Source organism: Microtus pennsylvanicus, chromosome 15 (assembly GCF_037038515.1).
Source record: "Microtus pennsylvanicus isolate mMicPen1 chromosome 15, mMicPen1.hap1, whole genome shotgun sequence".
NCBI classification, from domain to species: Eukaryota; Metazoa; Chordata; class Mammalia; order Rodentia; family Cricetidae; genus Microtus; species Microtus pennsylvanicus.
The window spans coordinates 25,515,531-25,536,103 of NC_134593.1; the positions used below are offsets into that span (position 1 = coordinate 25,515,531).

General features: G+C 40.8%; 1 protein-coding gene across 1 annotated transcript; it reads right to left on the reverse strand.

Moving 5' to 3' along the window:
• Positions 1-392: 392 nt before the first annotated feature.
• Positions 393-19,139, reverse strand: Esco2 (establishment of sister chromatid cohesion N-acetyltransferase 2). The gene is made up of 11 exons (XM_075949623.1): positions 18,828-19,139; positions 16,938-17,009; positions 15,273-16,014; positions 14,080-14,170; positions 12,703-12,760; positions 11,384-11,510; positions 9,875-10,006; positions 8,036-8,125; positions 7,074-7,214; positions 4,353-4,513; positions 393-1,509 (listed from the first exon to the last, which is right to left on the reverse strand). The coding sequence occupies exons 2-11, from the start codon at positions 16,994-16,996 to the stop codon at positions 1,377-1,379; spliced, it is 1,734 nt and encodes a 577-aa protein (XP_075805738.1). The 5' UTR covers positions 16,997-17,009; positions 18,828-19,139; the 3' UTR covers positions 393-1,376.
• Positions 19,140-20,573: the final 1,434 nt, after the last annotated feature.

The window sequence follows — 20,573 nt, forward strand, 5'->3', positions numbered from 1 at the left end:
TGTACTCATTGCTGTTATTAAATACCGAAACTTCCAGTGTGAAACCAAACTGTAAACAAAGCAACAGTATCGATAGCAAACCAATGTACATTTGAAACCTAAGACATTAAGTGAATTAAGCCGCAAAACTCATCTGTATTATGTATCTAAACCCCAAAGTAGGATGATAGGGAAACTATGTCTTTCAGCATACTAGTTCTCTAATATCTCTAGAGTATTAGCAGGATGTTATGAATTCTGGGCCAGTGAGATTGCTCAGTAGATGTGCTTGTACAACCCTGGCCTCCTGACTTGGATCCTTAGAACCCATGGTAGAAAAGAACTGACTCCCAAGAGTAGTTAGTTCTCTGGCCTCCAAATGGCACCTTGAAATGCACACACAAACACACTAATAATGACAACCATAAAACAATTATAATTGGTTTCTCATAAATCACTGAACAATGAAATAATATTAATAAAATTTAAAATAAAACATTTAAAGACATTTTGTGCAGAAAGTAGCATTAAAATGTTTGCATAATTACAATTTTTAACACTTCCATATTGGTCTTGGTAGTACAGGCAAATTAGACTAAAGATGAACTAATCTTACAATGAACAATAAAACCTAAACACAAAAACTGATGTCTCATGCCAGATATCAGTTAAATGACCTTTAAGAATTAAAATCTGAGTAATTTTTTGCTTTAAAAAATGAGTATACAAATTATACTAGAAATCTGAATGCACTTAAGTGTACAGAGTATTCCGTAAGTCATTATGTTCTTGGGTCCACTAGTTTGGTTCATGACTTCAATTACCTGGCAGCATTTTCATGCAATAAAAACATCAGATGATAACAGTACCAATACAGTCTCACATAATTTTATGGTAAGTGTGCTTTTGATTAATTTTAAGGAATTAAAATACTGTTGTAGAACTATTTTATATAAATGGATATGAAATAATGATTTCTGCCATCTTATTACAAACAGGAAATTCAAAATACTTTCTAAGTATTTCAACTTAGCTGCTACAGTATGTTTACAAAGTGAGAATGCTGCATAAGGAATTAGGAAATTATCTCATTGTCTGTGTTTAGATTTGCCTCTACTGATGGAGCACGAGACAACCATGATCTGAAAAGTGTGTTCATGTGATCCTTTATAAAGTGGTCCAGGTTCTACAGAAGCCACCTTGCTGTGAAGTTATCAATATTAAGAACTCAGTGTATCCAAAGATTTTTTTTCTTTGAATCCCAAACAATTCAACAAATTCTAACATACAAGAAATAAAACTGGTATGCACAGGTGTACAAGTCTTACAATTGTCATTCTGATACTAGTTGTTTAGCTGAACTTCACACAGTACCAGTTTTGCGGTTGCAAATGACTTTAGCTATGAAAATTATATACAAGGAAATTAGGGGTGTTGCAGTACTTAGTAGCAAATAATTTGCCATCTGGTGTTGGGTCAGAAAATGCAATTTCATTAATGCTCAGAAAACAGCCAAACATGAAGCAATTCCTACAAAATAAAAAAAGAGAAAACATTCATCAACTAAAATTTTAGATTTCAATTAAACACATGCATTAAACAATAAGTAATTGATTTAAAAAGTACTACTATTTTTTGGTGCCAGAATGCCTGGCATTTAGAGATGGATATGCCATGGCATCATCTCAGATGAGAAACTCGAAGGTCCAGAGAGTAGAAAGAAAAAACCAGTTTCCTTAAATTATCTTCTGATTTCTACATGTGTGCCATGGCATGCACACACCACACACAGAATAAATAACCACACCACCACCATCACAGAAAAATAAAAACTATTTTTTTCAAACCAAATACAGATGCTTGAGAAGGCTAAAAACAAATCTAAAGTTTCCTTGCTCTTGTTCAACTATAAATGTTAAAAGTACTGAAAATGAAGTAGTTTAAAGGGTTTCAGAGTACAAATTCCTGCAAGCTGTCCTCTATATACATGCCATGGGACATATGTTACCCACCCTCACTCCCAACAAAATAAGTAAATAAATGTTAAAAGCCAAAAAAAAAAAAACAAACCCAAAATCCTAAAGGGGATTCTGTAAAATAAATAGCTATACTCCTCTGATAGCCAGTTTTGTCACTTTCATTGAAAGAACACATAGACGATCTGGTAAAGCACACCTCCAGATGTATCTAAATGCATCTACAAGTAATTAGCTCTCATGAGGCTCTGATCTCAGATTTATCCTTGACGGGTTCATGCAATGGCACTCCTAGGAGGTGGTGCCTGGTTAGAGGAAAGATGTCGCTCAGGCATGTTCTTAGGACCTCTGTCTTACACCTGCTTCTTCCTGTATTTCCCCTTTTCTGCTTCTCGGACACCATGAGCTAAGTTGTTGAGCTCATCAGTGCATTCCCTGTCACGATGGACTGACACTTCTGAAACCAGGAGTCAAAGTAAATCACCCCACTTAAGCCATGTTAAGCACCCTGTCAAAGCCACAAAAAGGTAAAACACTTCAAATTCTTCAATGTGGTAAAAAACAAAGAAGGACTACGGGATATCCCAGGTTATTGGAGATAAGTCTAAACAAACCTGAACACAGTGTCAAACACTTGGCAATTCCTGACAGGCTGTGGCAGAAACATCATTAGCTCATCTTTAGCTCTAGGATAGCCTGAGCTACACAGGAAGTTTTATGTCAAACAGAATATGAAAAAAATAAACATCCAAAGCAGCAGTTTTCTACCTTCCCAAATCTGCAACCCTTTAATACAGTTCCTCATGTTGTGGTGACCCCAACCATAAAATTATCTTTGTTGCTACTTCATAGCTATAAGACCATGAAAAATATGTATTTTTTCAATGATTGACCCATAGGTTGAGAACCACTGATCTAAAGAAACAATCACTATACGGTGTGTCCCTGCATGGGGCAGAAGAGAACCCTAGTAAAAGGCATTTGAGATTAAGTCATGAAAATAAAACCTGGAATATCAATTAAATAAAGATATTGATACTGTTTCTTGAACTTGACCATTCTGCGGTTAAGAATATAAATATTCTTGTTGTTAAGAAAATTAAACTGGGGTGATGTGGGAGTGTCATATATCAATCTGTTGATTTCATTGGTTAAGCAATAAACTGCTTGGCCCTGTGGGTGGAGTAAACAGAACAAAACGCTGGGAGGAAGAGGAAGTGAGGTCAGACTCCACAGCTCTCCTCTCCGGAGCAGAGGCCTCAGAGAGACGCCATGCTCCCCGCTCCAGGCAGACGCAAGCAATGAAGCTCCGACCCAGGATGGACATAGGCTAGAATCTTCCCGGTAAGACCGGTGCTCACAGATTGTTAGAGATGGGTTGATCGGGATATCAGAATTAGCCAGTAAGGGTTAGGGCTAAAGGGCCAAGCAGTGATTAAAAGAATACAGTGTCCGTGTAATTATTTCGGGGCATAAGCTAGCCGAGCAGGTGGCTGGGGTGTTGGGGACGCAGCCCCGCCGCCGCTCATATTACTACACTGGGGGCTGAAGAGATGGCTCAGTGGTTGGGAATACATATAAACTTGTAGAAATATGAAAAGAGAATGGCCCCATAGACTCATATAATTATTTGAATGCTTGCTTCCTAGTTGGTAGAACTGTTTAGGAAGGATTAGGAGGTATGTCACTGGGGATGGGCTTTGATATTTCTAAAGCCCACACCATTCCCAGTAGCTTTCTGTGGATGAGATGTGAGCTCCCATCTATGCTCTAGGAGCATGCCTTCCTGGTGCCTACTGATTGTCATGAACTCTAACCCTCTGGAACCGTGAGCCCTCAAATTAAATACTTTCTTTTATAATTGCCTTGGTCAAACTTTTCGTCACAGTAACGGACAAGTGACTAAAACAGTACTGCTCTTGCAGAGGACCTGAATTTGGCTCACAACCACCTGTAACTCTAGCTCCAGGTGATCTGATATCTTTTTCTGGCCTCCAGAGACAATGCACTTACGTGGCTTATACATATATGCAAACACTGCCATTAAAAAATCTTAAAAACAAAAGACCAAATGAGGTGCATGTTTGTAATTCTAGCACCTGAAGTGGAAGAATCAATAGTTCAAGGTCAGACAGGTCTAACAATGAGTCCCTATCTCAACCATAAAACCCATCTGAAAAAGAAAATGCAAGAAAGAAAGGAAAAAGCATTACATTTAAGTTTGGCATGGAATACATATTGAGTTATTCCCTTCTTATCAACATTTGACTTAGTCTTTGACGGTATTTATACAGTAATGTTTTAATGAAATTCTTTTGTTTGGCTCATGAGCCAAGGGAGGTTCTGAGAAAGCTAGTAAGTCATTGTGTACCGTCCAGAGCTATTCTGTCTCCTTACCTGACTGTGTCTACCAGTCGTCTTGCAATGCGCTTTCTTCTTTTCAGTCTGAAGACCCAGATTCTACTTATTCCACAGATTGCAGGTTCTGGTACATCCGAACACTGCCAAGCTCTAGAACATTCTTTACTGGTGCTTGGTTCTGATAGGACACGAAAGGCCTATAATGGCACACAGTAACGTCTACAGTTAAAACCAGACTTTTCTTTTAAAAAGCAAAGTAAATAAATAAATTCAAACTTTAAACAAAACCTGTCTATATTTAATTAAGCTCCAAAAATATTCTGTTATTCCTTAAATTCTTATATTTATGTGTATGAGTGTTCTTTCTGCCATGTGTGCATGTGCACTTGTGACCCTGGTGTCTGCAGAGGTCAGAAGAGGGCACTGGATCCACTGGAACAGGGTAACAAATGATTATGAACCACGGGTTGACATTAAGCTAAAAAGTTTCTTCATAGGAAAGGACACAACATAGTGAAAGACCATTACAGGAAAAAACATCTACAAACCATTCATGTTATAAGGAGTTTAAGTCCAAAATATTTAAGGAACTCAACAGAAGAAAATACTGCAAAATGAAACAGGGCCCAGCAAGATGGTTCAATAGGAAAAGCATGAGGTGTACAACCCGACAACCTGAGGTTTATTCTCTAGATCTCACAGTGGAAGGAGAGAAGCAACAACGCATGTGCCACACTCTGATCCATCACATACACAATCAAAATAAAATTTACGAAGTGGGACAAGGACCTGACTACCCCCTTTGAAAAAGACCCACGAATGGCTCACAGGTGTTAAAGGAATGCTCAATACTACCATAATCACGGAAATGCAAGTTAGAACAAAGAGGTAACACATCACATCTATTAGAACGGTTATTACATAAGTAAAAAGTTTTGGCCAAGGGAGGAAACAAAGGGAACCCATGTATGCAGTTGGTGGGAATATAATAATCAGTAGTGGAAACAGTACGGAACTCTCTCAAGACAAACATGCCAAAATTAAAACAACAAAAACTATGACTCTGCGCTCCCACTTCAAGGTAATATCTCCGAAAGAAAACATAGGAGGTCGAAGATACTGCTCAGGTTCACTGCAGCATCACACACAGTGAACCCACACAGGGCCCAGAATCAATGAAGAAATTAAAGTCAAGGAAATTCTATTCAACCGTAGCATGAAATCTTGTCGTTTGGGGTGAATGGATGGACCCATAGGACACGTCAAGCACAATTAGCAATCACAAAATGGCAAATCTTTCAAACAAATACAGAATAGAGAAGTTGAACCCATAGAAGCGGAGAGTAAAACGGCTATTGACAAGTACTAGATAGAAGACAGTGAGGGAAGGTAGTGGAGAATGCTTGTCGATGCTTCCTTTAGGCAGAGTAAGCTCTGGAGGTCTCTGTGTGTTTGTATGTTTTAATGTACACATTTATACATGGATAGGGAAAGCCCAGTATAGTTAAGATATAGTTAAGCCAGACCCGGTGGCACAGGCCTGAAACACAAAAGGCTGAGGCAGGAAAATCCCAACTTCAAGGCCCACTTTATCATCTTGCAAAGAATTTCTTTCAAAAAGTACAACTTGGTGTTTTGACCTGTAGTTAGAGACATTATAAGTCAACTAAGTGAATGAATCAAGGCAGTTAACATTTTATCGCCATACTTATTTCCTGTGAGGAAAACACTGAAGATGTAATTTCAACATTTTCAAGTATGCACACACATGTGTACAAACACGAAGTGATACTGGAATCAACCTAGAACCTTTTGCATGCTAGCTACACAAATGTTCTACTGCTGACCCTTGGTTCTTTTGTTGTCAGCCAAAGTAGTCTCTTTGCTTTCTTTCCCAGAATCAACTTTACTAAGGTATAACTCACAATTCATGAATATTTGGCCTTACTGCTAATACAAACAAGTTCCTTTTCTCTAATTTATAATAACAAGATAACTACTTTAGAATACTGCTTACTAGTGTCTAAAATAGATTCTAGTTGGGTATAGTGGCATATACCTTTTATCCCAGACTTAGGAGGCAGAGGCAGGAGGATCTTTGTGTTCCATTCCAGGCCAGTCACAGCTAGAGACCCTGCCTTAAAAACAAAACAAAACAAAACTGATGTGGGAGTGATTTCTTATTAATAAAGAAACTGCCTAGACCCATTTGATAGGCCAACCCTTAGGTAGGCGGAGTAAACAGAACAGAATGCTGGGAGAAAGAAGCTGAGTCAAGGAGTTGCCATGATTCTCCCACTCCAGGCAGACACAGGTTAAGATCATTCCTGGTAAGCCAGCTCGTGGGCTACACAGATTAATAGAAATGGGTTAGATCGATATGTAAGAGCTAGCCAATAAGAAACTGAAATTAATGGGTCAGGCAGTGTTTAAAAGAATACAGTTTCCGTGTAATTATTTCGGGTAAAGCTAGCCATGCGGGTGGCCGGGTGCCGGGGACGCAGCCCGCTGCCCTTATTTCAACACAAAACAAACCAAACACATTCTAAATGAGGAATAAGCAATGGTTTTGCTAAATACATCCACTAAGCTGCTATGTAATAACTTAGGTCTACAGATTCTTATATAAAAGTCGCTACATTTTTATACTGCCAGGTAGGAAAATAGCTACATGAAAACCACAGAGTTATTCTGCTTAAGACAAAATACTAAATACTGTGTAAATTATTTTAGTAACCAACAAGACATGCAGCGTACCTGTTTGATGGGCTCTGCTATTAAACAGCCCACTACTTTCTTTTCATCAATAAAGAGGAAAGTTTTGGTTTTGTTTGGACACATGGGAACAACCTGATGGAAGCCCAATTCCAGATCCACAAGCTCTTGGACATCTTCTACCTAACAATGGTAAAGAACAGAAGGTGAATTTGTCTTAAAAATCACAACGAAACTAAATTTGTGTATACTCTCACAAACACGATCCCCATCATTTAGCTTCTTTTATTTCTATTTCTTTAATTTATATACATTCAAACTTATTTCAGAATCAATGCACACACCTGGTACTTGGGAAAAAGGGCTTAAGAACCCACTTAAAAGACACTCAGACGGGCGATGGTGGCGCACGCCTTTAATCCCAGCACTCGGGAGGCAGAGGCAGGCGGATCTCTGTGAGTTCGAGACCAGCCTGGTCTACAGAGCTAGTTCCAGGACAGGCTCCAAAGCCACAGAGAAACCCTGTCTCGAAAAACCAAAAATAAATAAATAAAATGAAAATAAATCTTTGGCTGGGCGGTGGTGGCGCACGCCTTTAATCCCAGCACTCGGGAGGCAGAGGCAGGCGGATCTCTGTGAGTTCGAGACCAGCCTGGTCTACAAGAGCTAGTTCCAGGACAGGCTCCAAAACCACAGAGAAACCCTGTCTCAAAAAAGCAAAAAAAAAAAAAAAAAAAAAAAAAAAGATACTCAGAATCCTAGGAGAGAGGAGGCAGAGGCACCAGGCAGACTTTTAGCTTTATTTATTATTCCAGTTAGCAACATTCAACTCAGAAACAGAAGCAGCACCAACTGAGAACTAACACACCCGAGCTGGACACTGTATGAGCCACTATGAACTGTGAACGCCTAGGCCTATGCAACAAGGAAGGCAGTTGGCAAACCATTCACACTTCACTATGGTGGGTTTGAGTGAGGAGAGAATGAAAAAAATAATCCCATACCTTTTTGATGGCATAACTTGGATCCTGTGGCAGAACCATCACAATCTTCCCATCCCAAAACTGTGCTACTACCCGCTCTCTTTTCCAGCCCTGCCGAAGGGAGGAAAGAGAAAAATTATTAATTTATAAACAAACACATAAAATACTTTGGTTTGGAGAGGACTGGTGGTCGAACAATGAGTGATAGGAAAGGCAAGATGGAGATTCTGGCCTTGACCACCCACAGTGTAGACAAAGGGTACTTAGCCTTAATCAGAGACAATTCTCTCTGTGATGAATGGCGGAAAATACTCATGGCTGTTCAAAGTGCTGAAAACAAGCTTTTAGCCCTAACCTGACATTTATACCATTCCCTCTAAGACTCAGAGAACATCACAGAAGAGAAAACAGAGCCAGAAGACAGGCAGCAGGGCTGCGAAGCGCCATCTTGTGGGCATGATGCAGGAACTGCAATCCTGAACTCAGCACCGGTAGCCCACACTGGACCTGAGTAAGATCTGCTAAATTATGAGTAGGCGGGGGCAGCAAGCTGAGTCCCAGGAAGTGAAAGATCACAAAGAGAGGATACAAATGGACTAGAGAGAGATAAACCCAGGTAATTCCGAGGCCCAAATGCTCCCTACCTTTCAGCAACTCAGCATAGGCCTGATCCTATATTGCGCTTGAATACTTGTACCCTGCTGATAGCGCTGTTTGAGGTTATAAAACCTTTGGGAAATGGAGTTTAGATGGAGAAGAAAGTGGGCTACTAGGGGTACTTTTCTAGTTGGGTTCCATTTCCTGTTCATTCTCTGCTTCCTGAACATGGATAACAATGTTACCAGCTGGCCTCCTGCTCCTGCTACCATGCCAGAAGCTATGTCTTCATGATGGTGGGATGGTTCCCTTCAGCTATAATCCATAAAACCCTTCCCTCTTTAAATTAATTCCTATCAAATATTTTGTCATAGAGAGAAAAGTAATTGGTTTTACACAAAGGAATGCGGAAACTCTCATTCATATATTCAAATCCCCGTTAGTGTTTCTGCCCACGTCCCTCTCAGTGTGTAGACCCTTACAGGGATACAGTCCTCAGAAGCCTCCTGATTGTGCTAAGTTATTTCTCTGCTCCCATGGTTTCTGTCGGTGAACCTTCTCCGTGCATGTGCACATGTGACAAACATGCACTGGCGATGTCCTTATACTTTTGCCCCATACGTGAAAAGAGTACATACATGTTCATTGTTTTACCACTCTAATTCAATATCCTGCAGAGTGCAGGGTTTACCTAATCCAGTATACCGGGACTGTGGAATCTGAAGCAGCCTTACGTACAACCTAGCAGGCTTAGTTACAGCTTCCGTCATATGTGCTTAGTGTGTGCAAGGACCGTCCTTGATACCTGGCACTGAAGGATAACAAACAAAGCTAACTTTTTAATATCATCAGTTATTTTTATTTCTCAGGGTTGTGTATGTGCCAGTCAGAAGAGGACATTATGTGTCCTGCTCCTTCATTCTCTTCCTCACTGAATCTGTAACCCAGAAATCCTTTTCCACACTCCCTACAGCCCTGGGGTTCTATGCAGTCAAATCTGGTGCAGCAACTACTCTTCCCCTCAACCTTCCTAATGCTGCAACACTTCAGGACAGTTCTTCAGGTGTGGTGACCCCAACCTTACGATCCTCCTGTCTCAACTTCTTCCCAAGTTCTGGGATCACAGGTGAGAGCTAAGATGCCTAACTAACCTCTGCTGCAAGTAGTGAAATATTTATGGATATATAGATTTTCCAACAACGGCACAAACTGCCTTCCATACAGTTTTACTCATAGAACAAACAGAAAGCCTTCTCGACTCACCACATATTTAATTCCCTCCAGAAACCTGTGGTGATGCTGGAGATGCTGCATTTCGTCTTCGGGGTTGGAAGCAGTATAGATCATGCCGCAAGACTTACATATCGTCATCCCAAAATGTTTCTGACCCGCATCCTTGAAGAGCAAGCAAACAAACAAAAGCATAAACCCCAAGAAGTGGATGAACAATGGATCTTTTTAAAAATTATTTTTATTATTTTATGTGCATTGGTGTTTTGCCTGCGTGTATGTCTGTGTGAAGGTGTCAAATCTTGGAGTTACAGACAGTTGGTAGCTGCCATGTGGGTGCTGGGATTTGAACCCAGGTCCTCTGGAAGAACAGTCAGTAGTCTTTACTGAGCCATCTCTGCAGGCCCACAGTGAACCATCTTTAAGGAAGAACACGAAAGAGCAAGAAAAAGCAAAAGCCTCATTTCAAAGAGAAGGAACAACATTCTCAGACTTCTGTATTAATCATTGCTTTGTCTTAAGGCATTTAACATGTTAAATTCTTTATTCTTAAATACTAAAACGTTCTGTATCAAGAATCGATAAAGTTCTACAAATTTCATTCTCTTCAAGCATTGTGTTTAATGCCCTTGAAAATACTAGATTCTGAATTATTAACAGGGATTGGCAGTTTTTCCGTGAAAAGGTAGAAGATAATACTTCAGGCTTTTCAGATCACATGTGGTTTGTCAGTGCTGTATCTAAATGAGATGTATTTGAACACTCGGTCCTGGCCGGCAGTGCTGTTTGGGAAGGTTATGGAGCCTTGCTGGAAGAAGTACAACACTGGAGGTGGGGGGACCTTGAGAGCTTATAGACTTGGGCCCTTCTTGCTGTTGTCTCTGCTTCCTATGTGGGACTGAAATGTAGCTAGCCAGCTCCCTATTCTGGCTGCCTGCTGTTGTGTCATTATGACTCCCCTCTGGAACCAAAGCCAAAACAAACTCTCCTATGATTCATGGTATTTTTATTATAGCAAAAGGGAAAAAGTAACTAATGCAGTCATATAGTCTTCTCTTTGCTTTACAACGTCTGAAAGCCTAAGCCTGGAGGTACAGATTTATATCGTAGCTATCTCAGAGGCTGAGGTAGAAGGAATGTTAACTTAGTAAAATTCTGTCCCCAAATAAAAAGCCTTGCGGGTGGGTGCAGTGTAGCTTAGTGGCAGAGTCTTGCCTATCCATGAAGGAGACCATTGGGCTCAATTCCTAGAACCACAAAAACCACATAAAATGTTAACTACTATTTTCAGCTCACGGATTCTGGAACTGGTTCCAGGCCATGGCCATAGTTTTTGCTAACCTTAGCTCTAATTTCTTACCTGGAAGAAACCATTCCTACTCAAAACACTAGCACTATGAGCTCTAAAGTACTGGCTAGCTTTAAATGCTACCACAACAAAACTGGCAATTACAAACCTGGAAATCCATAACCCAAGAAAACCATGCTGAAAGGCTGACTGCATGTTCTACTGTGGAAAGGGTTTATTTTAAATTTACTCACAATGATGAGCTGGTCTTTTCCTCCTTTATTTGTATCTCTGGAATTCATATTTTTCTGCGCAATTGTCTGTTTCAAGAAGTTAGTACATGCAGTGGATTCCATAGAAGACTGTTCTTCAGGTGGAGACCTTCAAAGAGAAAGTTGGTGAATATCATTGAACAGTGGGAAGCCTGAGGTTCACCCAGAGAAATAATCATTTACTCAAAGAACATAATAAAGAAATTCAGTGTCAAGACTCAAATTCAGATCTGACTTATATCCAAAAAACTTTCCCCTGTAGTATCAGGCATGCATACATAGAATTACTTTGGAAGCTAACTTCACTCAAAAAATGGACTATTTAATAAAGAAAATTCCTAGGTAGATGTTCATGTTGAATCTCATAGACCCAAGGCAATCAAAGACACCAGGATATTAGGATCCAACAATTTTTACTTGGTTACTTATGTGCCAGTGAGAAACCCTATCTCAAAAAACCAGGTGGATGTCATTCAAGGCTGACCTCAGGCTTCTATAGTCTGTGTGCACATGGGCCCACATGAGAGTATGGGGGAGGGGGAAGGGAAGAAAGATAAGGAGGGAGAGAGAAAACTTGGCCAAAAATTTCTTTGCTGAATAATTGGCCATTCAACACCAAATGGGTGTTTTTTTTTTTAGCAAGATGTTCAGACAATACAAAATTTGGATCGTCTACTTGTCATGTTCTCTGCCTACCTACACCACCTCCCCATCACGGTATTTACTTAGCTTCAGCCACAACTTATAATAGCACTAAACCACTTTTAATTATTTACTTCTCTGGGCACAGTTTTTCCCATTTGTAAAATGCAAGCTACTAATACCTGTATTGATTATAAATGTTCATTAAAATTTAGTTATCATTAATATAGTGTCACCTAGGAAGGCAATATAACCCACAGTGAGCTTTTGATTCAAATGTGAAGTCTATTCCTGGCCCTAACACTGAGCATCTATTAGCTGTACAGTGGTGGCTAAATTAATTAGTTTCCTCAGCTGAGATGTAATTATAACAATACTAATAGTATGTACCTTCTAGATTGTCCTGAGGCTCTTTAAGTGAAATAATTACTACAAGCTAGCTACTATATTATAATGTAATGATTATTACTCAAGTCCATAAAGATAAATTCCATCTCTATGAAAAAAAAAAACTAATCTCATCTTCTATTCTCAATATTATTATTTCCCCTTAGTGGTACAGGGGGGAAAAAAGCTCTTCAAATGGAGTAGCCTTATAAGAGAAAAAGAAGCCTATATAACTAATAAGATTAAAATGGCAGAGCAAAAATAATTCCTACCTTTTTGTATTCACTGAAGAAACACTGAAGATGGGATAAATGACAGACTCAGGAGAAACTGTTAAGGGGAAAACCAGCAATAGTTATATTACCAAAGAAACACTAAACTGACTCATCAGACTCTGAAGGTAGCAAGAACAAAACATTTACATTACGTGACTTTAAGAATCAGCCATAATCAAGAAAGTACAAATTTCCAAAAAGAGTCAGGTCAATGGAACAAACGAGAAATTGCCCCATATAAATATAAACCAACGATTTGTGACAGAGACAAAGGTAGTCTGACAGATGGTGCTAGAACAATTGGACATCCATTCAAAATGGATCACCAAACAAAACATAAGTTACGAAAGTATAGGCTAAATCCTGTGACGCTAGATTAGAGACATTAATACGAACTCACACTAAAAGATGATGACGAAGACACACAGAAATAATTTGTTTGTGTTCTCCAGTCCCGTCTGGAGAGAGGGCCTGGAAACAACGGCACTCTAGTAACACTTCTAGTCAGAGCCCAGGTCCTGATTTCTAAATACCATTCTCCAATAAAAGTTCTGTGGAGAAACTGCTGATTCCAGGGCCAGAGCAAAAATACAAATGACCCCTTAACGACATGTAGAAATCAGACAACATTCAAAGAGAACTAACCTGAAAAACAACCTTAATGGTCAAAACAGAACAATTTGAGCAATAAAAATTATACTGCACTTAAGCCCAAAATATAAAATAAACATTCATTTACCCATAATGACACACATCCAGGAGCTCATTTGTTTATTTAAATGAGGGAATAAATAGAGAAATCTGAGAACATTTAACTTCCTAGAGAGCACAGACAGGGCTCAGTAGATAGATCACCTGAGGTGGAGCCCTGATCCCAGTTGAACCCATAAAAAAACAATCGGATGCAGAGTTTGGTGCCTGTAATCCCGTTTCTCCTATGGGGAGATGGAGTTAGAGGAAAATCATAAGGAAGCTTAAAGGCCACTTAATGGGAATCACAGAAACAAGAGACCTTACTAAACAAGGTGGAAACTGAGAACCCACTTCAGAAAGTTATCCTCTGACCTGCACACACGACCATGCCATAAGGGCCCTACAGTCGCACCCACAATAACAATAGAGAGCTTAGGGAATTTAGAACAAGCCAGAAATTACTTAAGGATAAATTTGTTTTTTCCTGTCTGATGTTTTAACCTAAAATCTCCTTTCCTGCTTTGCAAAACACACTGCACTGCTTTACCAGAGGTGAAAGACGTTCCCTAGAGATAAAGGCCCAGAAAATATTAGTATATATAAAATTTTATATCGATACACATTGAACAGTGAAGCTTGTTACAAGTTGCTAGGCTGATTAATGTGGATTTTCTTACTTACTTGTCTTGTTCTCACCGAGTGAATTCTCTGAAGGAAAACCATGTTTATCAAGTTTACATTCTTTTGAAGAAACTGCGGCACCTGAGGAATTCTGAAAATGATGACAGGGTAAGAAATAAAGAAATCCTAATTCTTAGTTGTTTTCCCTTTCGTGAATGAATCTCACAAGACTGACCATGCATTTCAGAGCACGATTCATCAATTTTCCATCTATTTCCTCTGCATTCATTGAATATGAATCATCTTTTAAATGTCAGAGCACAGATATAGACATAGACTACAATACTTGTAAAAAACGGAAGCTTCAAGGACTGGAGAGATGATGCAGTGGCTAAGAGTGCTGGTTGCTCTTCTCGAGGATCCAGGTGTGGTTTTTCAGTACTCACCTGGTGGTTCTAGTCTGTAGCTCCAGTTCCAGGGAATTCAATTCCCTCTTTTGAACTGAGGGCACTAAACACACATTCACATACCTCTACATACAGGTAAAATATTCATACATATTAAAAGTTAATAATAAATCTTTTTTAAAAGTATAAAGATGAAGATGGCAGAATGAAAAATTAGAGACCATTCTTTTTATAATAATGAAATGAACTTTTAAAGGTTAGTAAAAATAGAAAAATAAAACCTTTTCAAACTAGGAAGGGCTAATTCTCATCATGGACTTTAAAAAACAATAACCAGGACAGGAGAGACAGATAGATTGAAGTGCTTGCTGTGCAGTGTGAGGACCTGAGTTGTAGCACCTGGTGGTGCTTGTGATCCCCGAACCAGGGTAGCATAACTGGACCCTGGGCCAATGAAGAGAGCCAGTCTCAAAAAATCTCCAAGTAGATGGCATGTGAGAAAACTTGCCGTTGGCCTCTAATTCCCATTGTGAGTGCATACGCTTGCATGTACACACACACACACACAAACACACAAATAGGAACCAGTTCTGGAGTCATTAGAGGGAAGTTTTGTCAGTAACAATTCCTATTTTTTTTTCTGGTTTTTCGAGACAGGGTTTCTCTGTTGCTTTGGAGCCTGTCCTGGAACTAACTTTTGTGGACCAGGCTGGCCTTGAACTCAGAGATCAGCCTGCTCTGCCTCCCACGTGCTGGGATTAAGTGTGCCCAACTTTTTAATTCCTCCTTTTTAATAGTGGCAGAGAAAAACAAAAAGGAAAATAAAATGATACATTTAACTTTTACCTTTCTTAGTTTCTCTTCATTTTTACTTCTTGCACCCAGTAGCTCAAGATTCAATTTCTCTTCCGCTAACAAGGACTTTGGTACTCGCTTTGCCTCTGGGACAGCGTCTTCGGTCACTTCTGGTTCAATTTTCTGTAATGGCTTATTTTCCAGGGATGATTTCTTAAGAGAGTTTCTTTTTCTAACAAAAAATGCTGCTCCCCCCTGGAGTGTGACTTGTGGTTTTATTTTTTGGCTTAGCACCCGAGGAGGAGTATGCGGATGATTTCCTGTGGGAAAACAGCTGTTCTCTTTATCCACAACTGGCTTCGAACTTTTAGGGTTTCTTGATATAGACTTGATGTGCTTAAAATTCGGTTGATACTTAGCAGTTAAACTCTTCGGTGGTTTCTTGATTTTCTTGGTACGGGTTGGTTTTCTCTGCATTTTCTCTATCACACTGGGTTTATCTCCATTTTTAGTTGCTGGAAATATAGATCTACTCTCTCTTATCAGCTTCCTCTCAAGTGGATTGAGGTATTGCTTATTTTTATTGTAGAAAGATGCAGTAGACACAACAGATTTAAATAGTGAACTGTAGTTTGCGAATGGAAACCTATTGTTTTCTGCTACCTTGAGAGGACTTGGAGTGAAACGGCCTTGGGAGGAGTAAGACTTTTCTTCCTTTTGATCACTGCTTTGGCAAGTAAGGTTTTCAGAAAAGCTTAAATCTAATTTGTTTGACGAAGTATCTGTTAATAGGCTATAAAAAAAAAAAGAAACAAAGTTCACCAATAAGTTTGGCATTTTTCTTTAAAATTTAGACCCAATAATAAATTTCTTCCTACTAATACATCCTTCTCCATTGTTTGACAGGTTCACATTATCTATTAGTCTAACATAATCCTCAAATTCTGTCTTTATTAAATAAAGCATTTAAATAGTTAACTTTCTTTTTTTTTTCTTTTTTTTTTTTGGTTTTTCGAGACAGGGTTTCTCTGTAGCTTTGGAGCCTGTCCTGGAACTCACTTTGTAGACCAGGCTGGACTCGAACTCACAGAGATCCGCCTGTCTCTGCCTCCCGAGTGCTGGGATTAAAGGCGTGCGCCACCACCGCCCGGCTAAATAGTTAACTTTCATAAGCTGGGCTTGGTGGTGTGTTTGATACCAGCACTCAGAGACAGCTCTCTATGAGTTCAATGCCAGCCTCATCTACATATAGTTTCAGGACAGCCAAGACTACATAGAGACCCTGTCGCAAAGAAAACAAAATACAAACAGAAAGATAACATTCATAAAAGCAAACAGTACTTACAAAGAAGCTTTATGTACATGTATATGTATTTCAAAATCTATTTCTCTGTCTCTCACCGGCTCTGGGCATGGTGGCACTTACATTTAGTCCCAGCATTTGGAGGGCAAAGGCAGGCAGATCTGAACTAGTTTTAAGGCCAGCCTGATATACATAGTTAAGACTGTCTCAAAAAAAACAAAAACAAAAACAAAAAAAACAAAGCTGGGCTGTAATCCCAGCACTCGGGAGGCAGGGACAGGTGGATCTCTGTGATTTTCAGACCAGCCTGGTCTACGGGGCAAGTTCTAGGACAAGCTCCAAAGCTACAGAGAAACCCTGTCGTGACAAACCAAAACAAACAAAAGAGTTCTTATGTAAAGGTTAAGACTTACCTATCACCATTATCAGCATTCTGTCGTTTTCTCTTCCTTGGAGTAAAAGCTGCCATCATCTTAAGTGAATTCCTAAAAGCAATAAATAGGTTGGTAATAATAATCAAAGTGATCAAGGTGATAGAAAATGCAATATGTCAAAATTGTATTTTAAAAAATCTGGGGCTGGAGAGGTGGCTCAGCGGTTAAGAGCATTGCCTGCTCTTCCAGAGGTCCTGAGTTCAATTCCCAGCAACCACATGGTGGCTCACAACCATCTGTGATGAGGTCTGGTGCCCTCTTCTGGCCTGTAGGAATACACGCAGACAGAATATTGTATACATAATAAATGAATAAATATTTTAAAAAAAAAAAATCTGAATTCTAGCCGGGCGGTGGTGGCGCACGCCTTTAATCCCAGCATTTGGGAGTCAGAAGCACAGGATCTCTGTGAGTTCAAGGCCAGCCTGGTCTACAAAAGCTAGTTCCAGGACAGGCTCCAAAGCTACAGAGAAACCCTGTCTCGAAACCCCCCCCCCCAAGAGAATTTTATGTACTAATTACCAGAAAGAAATTCAGATTTATGTTAAAACCTATTTGTATCTATACCTTCATCATCATCATCATCTGGAAGATTGATGTGTGGAATACATAAAGTCATCATTTCCCACAGAGTAAGGCCAAAAGCAGGGGCTACACAGGGAAACCTCGTCTCAGGAGAAAAAAAAATCTGAATTCCAAATAAGCGATTGTAAATAAAAAACCAAGGAAAAAGTGCCTCATGTAGCTGAGACGGGCCTCAAATTCCAACTCACTCTGTAGCCAAGGAGGAACCTGGAAAATGTTTCAGCTTTCCAAGGCTGGGATCACAGGCTGAGCCAGCATGCCTGTCTCCAAATAACAGATTTTTTTTTTAAAAAAAGAGCAAACTAGCCGGGCGGTGGTGGCGCACGCCTTTAATCCCAGCATTTGGGAGGCAGAGGCAGGAGGATCTCTGTGAGTTCGAGGCCAGCCTGGTCTACAAAGGGAGTTCCAGGACAGGCTCCAAAGCTACAGAGAAACCCTGTCTCGAAAAACCAAAAAAAAAAAAAAAAAAAAAAAAAAAAAAAAAAAAAAAGAGCAAACTAGTCAGGTGTAAAGGTGCTAATGGGAAGCTGAGGCAAAAGGATCCTGAGTTAGAGAAGCAAAGCAGTAAATGATAATATTAGAGACTTTAACGGCAACAGAAGGGAAGGGTGGTGGATTGGGGAAATACTGCCCACACCTATGTATTTAGAACAGAAAGTTGAGCCTACTGACAAGGTCAGGTGGACCCTCATTAGGGGTACGCCATACTTTAATGAAGCTAATCACGCCAAGTTTTAGCACTCCTGGTAGGCCTTCCTCGGCACCGTCCTCCCTCCACCATGCCCACGGATGGATGCTCTTGTCCCCGGCTCCCCTCGCACCCTGAGCCTCATCCCTATTGCACTTAGCATACATTCTGGGCTAACCATCTCCACAGTCAGCACGTTCGGTGGCCGCAGAGCCTGTGCGGACTCTTCTTGAATCTGAGCAAGGGGATGAGGGAAGGACAGTCGTCCCCCCCCAAGTCCCAACTGGGCTCCCTCGCCGGAGCTTCCTTATTTATAAACGCCCAGGAGCTCGTCAGGCAGCTGCTAAGGAGATACCGCAGGCAAGCCTTTTTCCCACAGAGAGGTAACTCTAGAATGTTCTTCCCTTCCTTTCGCCTTCCTTCGGATCGGGTATGTCAGCCCCACAGAATTCCGCAAGCGCGACCTCTAAGCTAAACGCAAAGTCTGCGGGGATGAGGGACGACCCAGCCCGGCTGCGGTGAGCAGCTGGCACCCGGAGCACGAGCCGCGCGTGAGCAGCAGGTTCACAGCCAAGTCCCCTGCCCCGTGATGTTACCTGCGTTCCTCAGTCTCCGGCTGGCTCGGCGTGCACACGGGCAGGGAACCCACGCAGAGAGCGCTCCGCAGCTCGGCGACCCCACAGCTCTCCTCACAGGAGCCCGGCGCTCTGCTAGGGCGTTCAAATTCACGCGCGCCACTTGAGACCAAGATTGCTGTATTCTGATTCGTCGCCGCTCAGCGCTTCCTAGAGCCTGAGCCGTGATTGGTTTCTCCCTAGTCCTTGCCCCGCCCTCCGGGGTGGTGGCCTCCAAGATTCTCCCGCCCTTGTGAGCCAAAGCGGACCGGGGTCAAGGAAGCCACACCTCCTAAAAAAAAAAAAAAAAAGTCCTGCAACAACCTCCGGCTCCAGACCACAGACCTGTGACAGAGCTTTATGGGAATTGTAGTTCACGGATCAGCTGAATCAGAAGCAAAATTCTGAGGTAGTCAGGTGTAAGGAGTTTGCATTAAATGATATCTCCAAGATACTGGAGGCTCATATTTTTCATATTTGAAGTCTGATGATTGGTTTTGCTTTTATAAAAAAATTTCATTATTTTTAATTATCCTCATGTCTGCTAGTGGATATGTGCATATAAGTGCAGGCATCAGCAGAGGCCAGAGGAGTTGGATTCCGTGAGTCAAGTTTCTGACAGCTGTAGGCCACTAAATGTGGGCATGGGGAGTTGAACTCAGGTACTCTTCAAGAGTAGTATGTGTTCGGAGTAGCTAAGCTCGCCCAAATATCTCCAGCTTGATGCTTTACATATTTTATTTCACTTACTGCTCACCACAATCTATGAGGTTTGTGTAATCATTCCTACTTTACAGAGAGTCCAAGAGGAGACCTGTGTCACCCAACCAGAACTACTTTACCATGTGTCCTTCTGCAAGAGGAAACGTTCTTAAAGCACTCACAGGTTCCAGACACGTGTTCTAGGTAAGTTTAAATGACGCCGCTCTTCACAGAACAAAACCTGCGGAAGTGACAGTTGACTGACTAGCAGTTTAGTTATTTACACGACTCGTGAATAGGCCGACTTCTGTGGGTAATGGCGGGATGCTGTGTTTTGTGCTGGGAGATGTCTTTGAAACTGGGGCCTCACTACCCCAAATTCATCCATAACTTAAAACCAGCCTCCATCTCCCGGGTTCTAGAATCCTGATTGCAATAGGGCCCCAGACCTTAGCATAACTGATTCCATCATGGAAATGCCATCCACGCTGTAAAATTTAGCACATAGACAGTGCCACAAATCAAAACAAAAACAAAGACCTGTTTTATCAAAATCCGTAGTTCTGGGAAAGTCTCTAAATGTAGTAACTTTGCTTTTTGGCTTCTGTAGTTCTGCTTCTGGCTAACTGTTCTTGTTGGCTGAAGCATGCCAGCCCCGGATGTGGCTTTGGTCTTAAAAGCTCTCTGAGAAAGGCTGAGGGCTCCACTGGGATCCTGAACACCTAGCGTGGTCCTGCCAGCAACTAAAGACTTTCCATTGTCTTAAACCCTTGTCTGAACAGAACCCTGACCAGCACCGTGAGACCCAGAATAATAGGGGGCTTTGTAAAGTAAAAGAACTAGAATAGGAGAAACCAGTTCACTTCAGGCTGTGGCTAGTTACTTTTTTGAAAGTTAAAGCCAGGGAACTTATCATGCAGATTCTACTGGACTGGAGTTCCTGTTTCTAAGGGAGAGCAGGCTCTCTAGGAAACTTAAAACGTCAGTTTCTTTAGCATTTAGCCAAGTGACTCCGCTTTTGTTTGG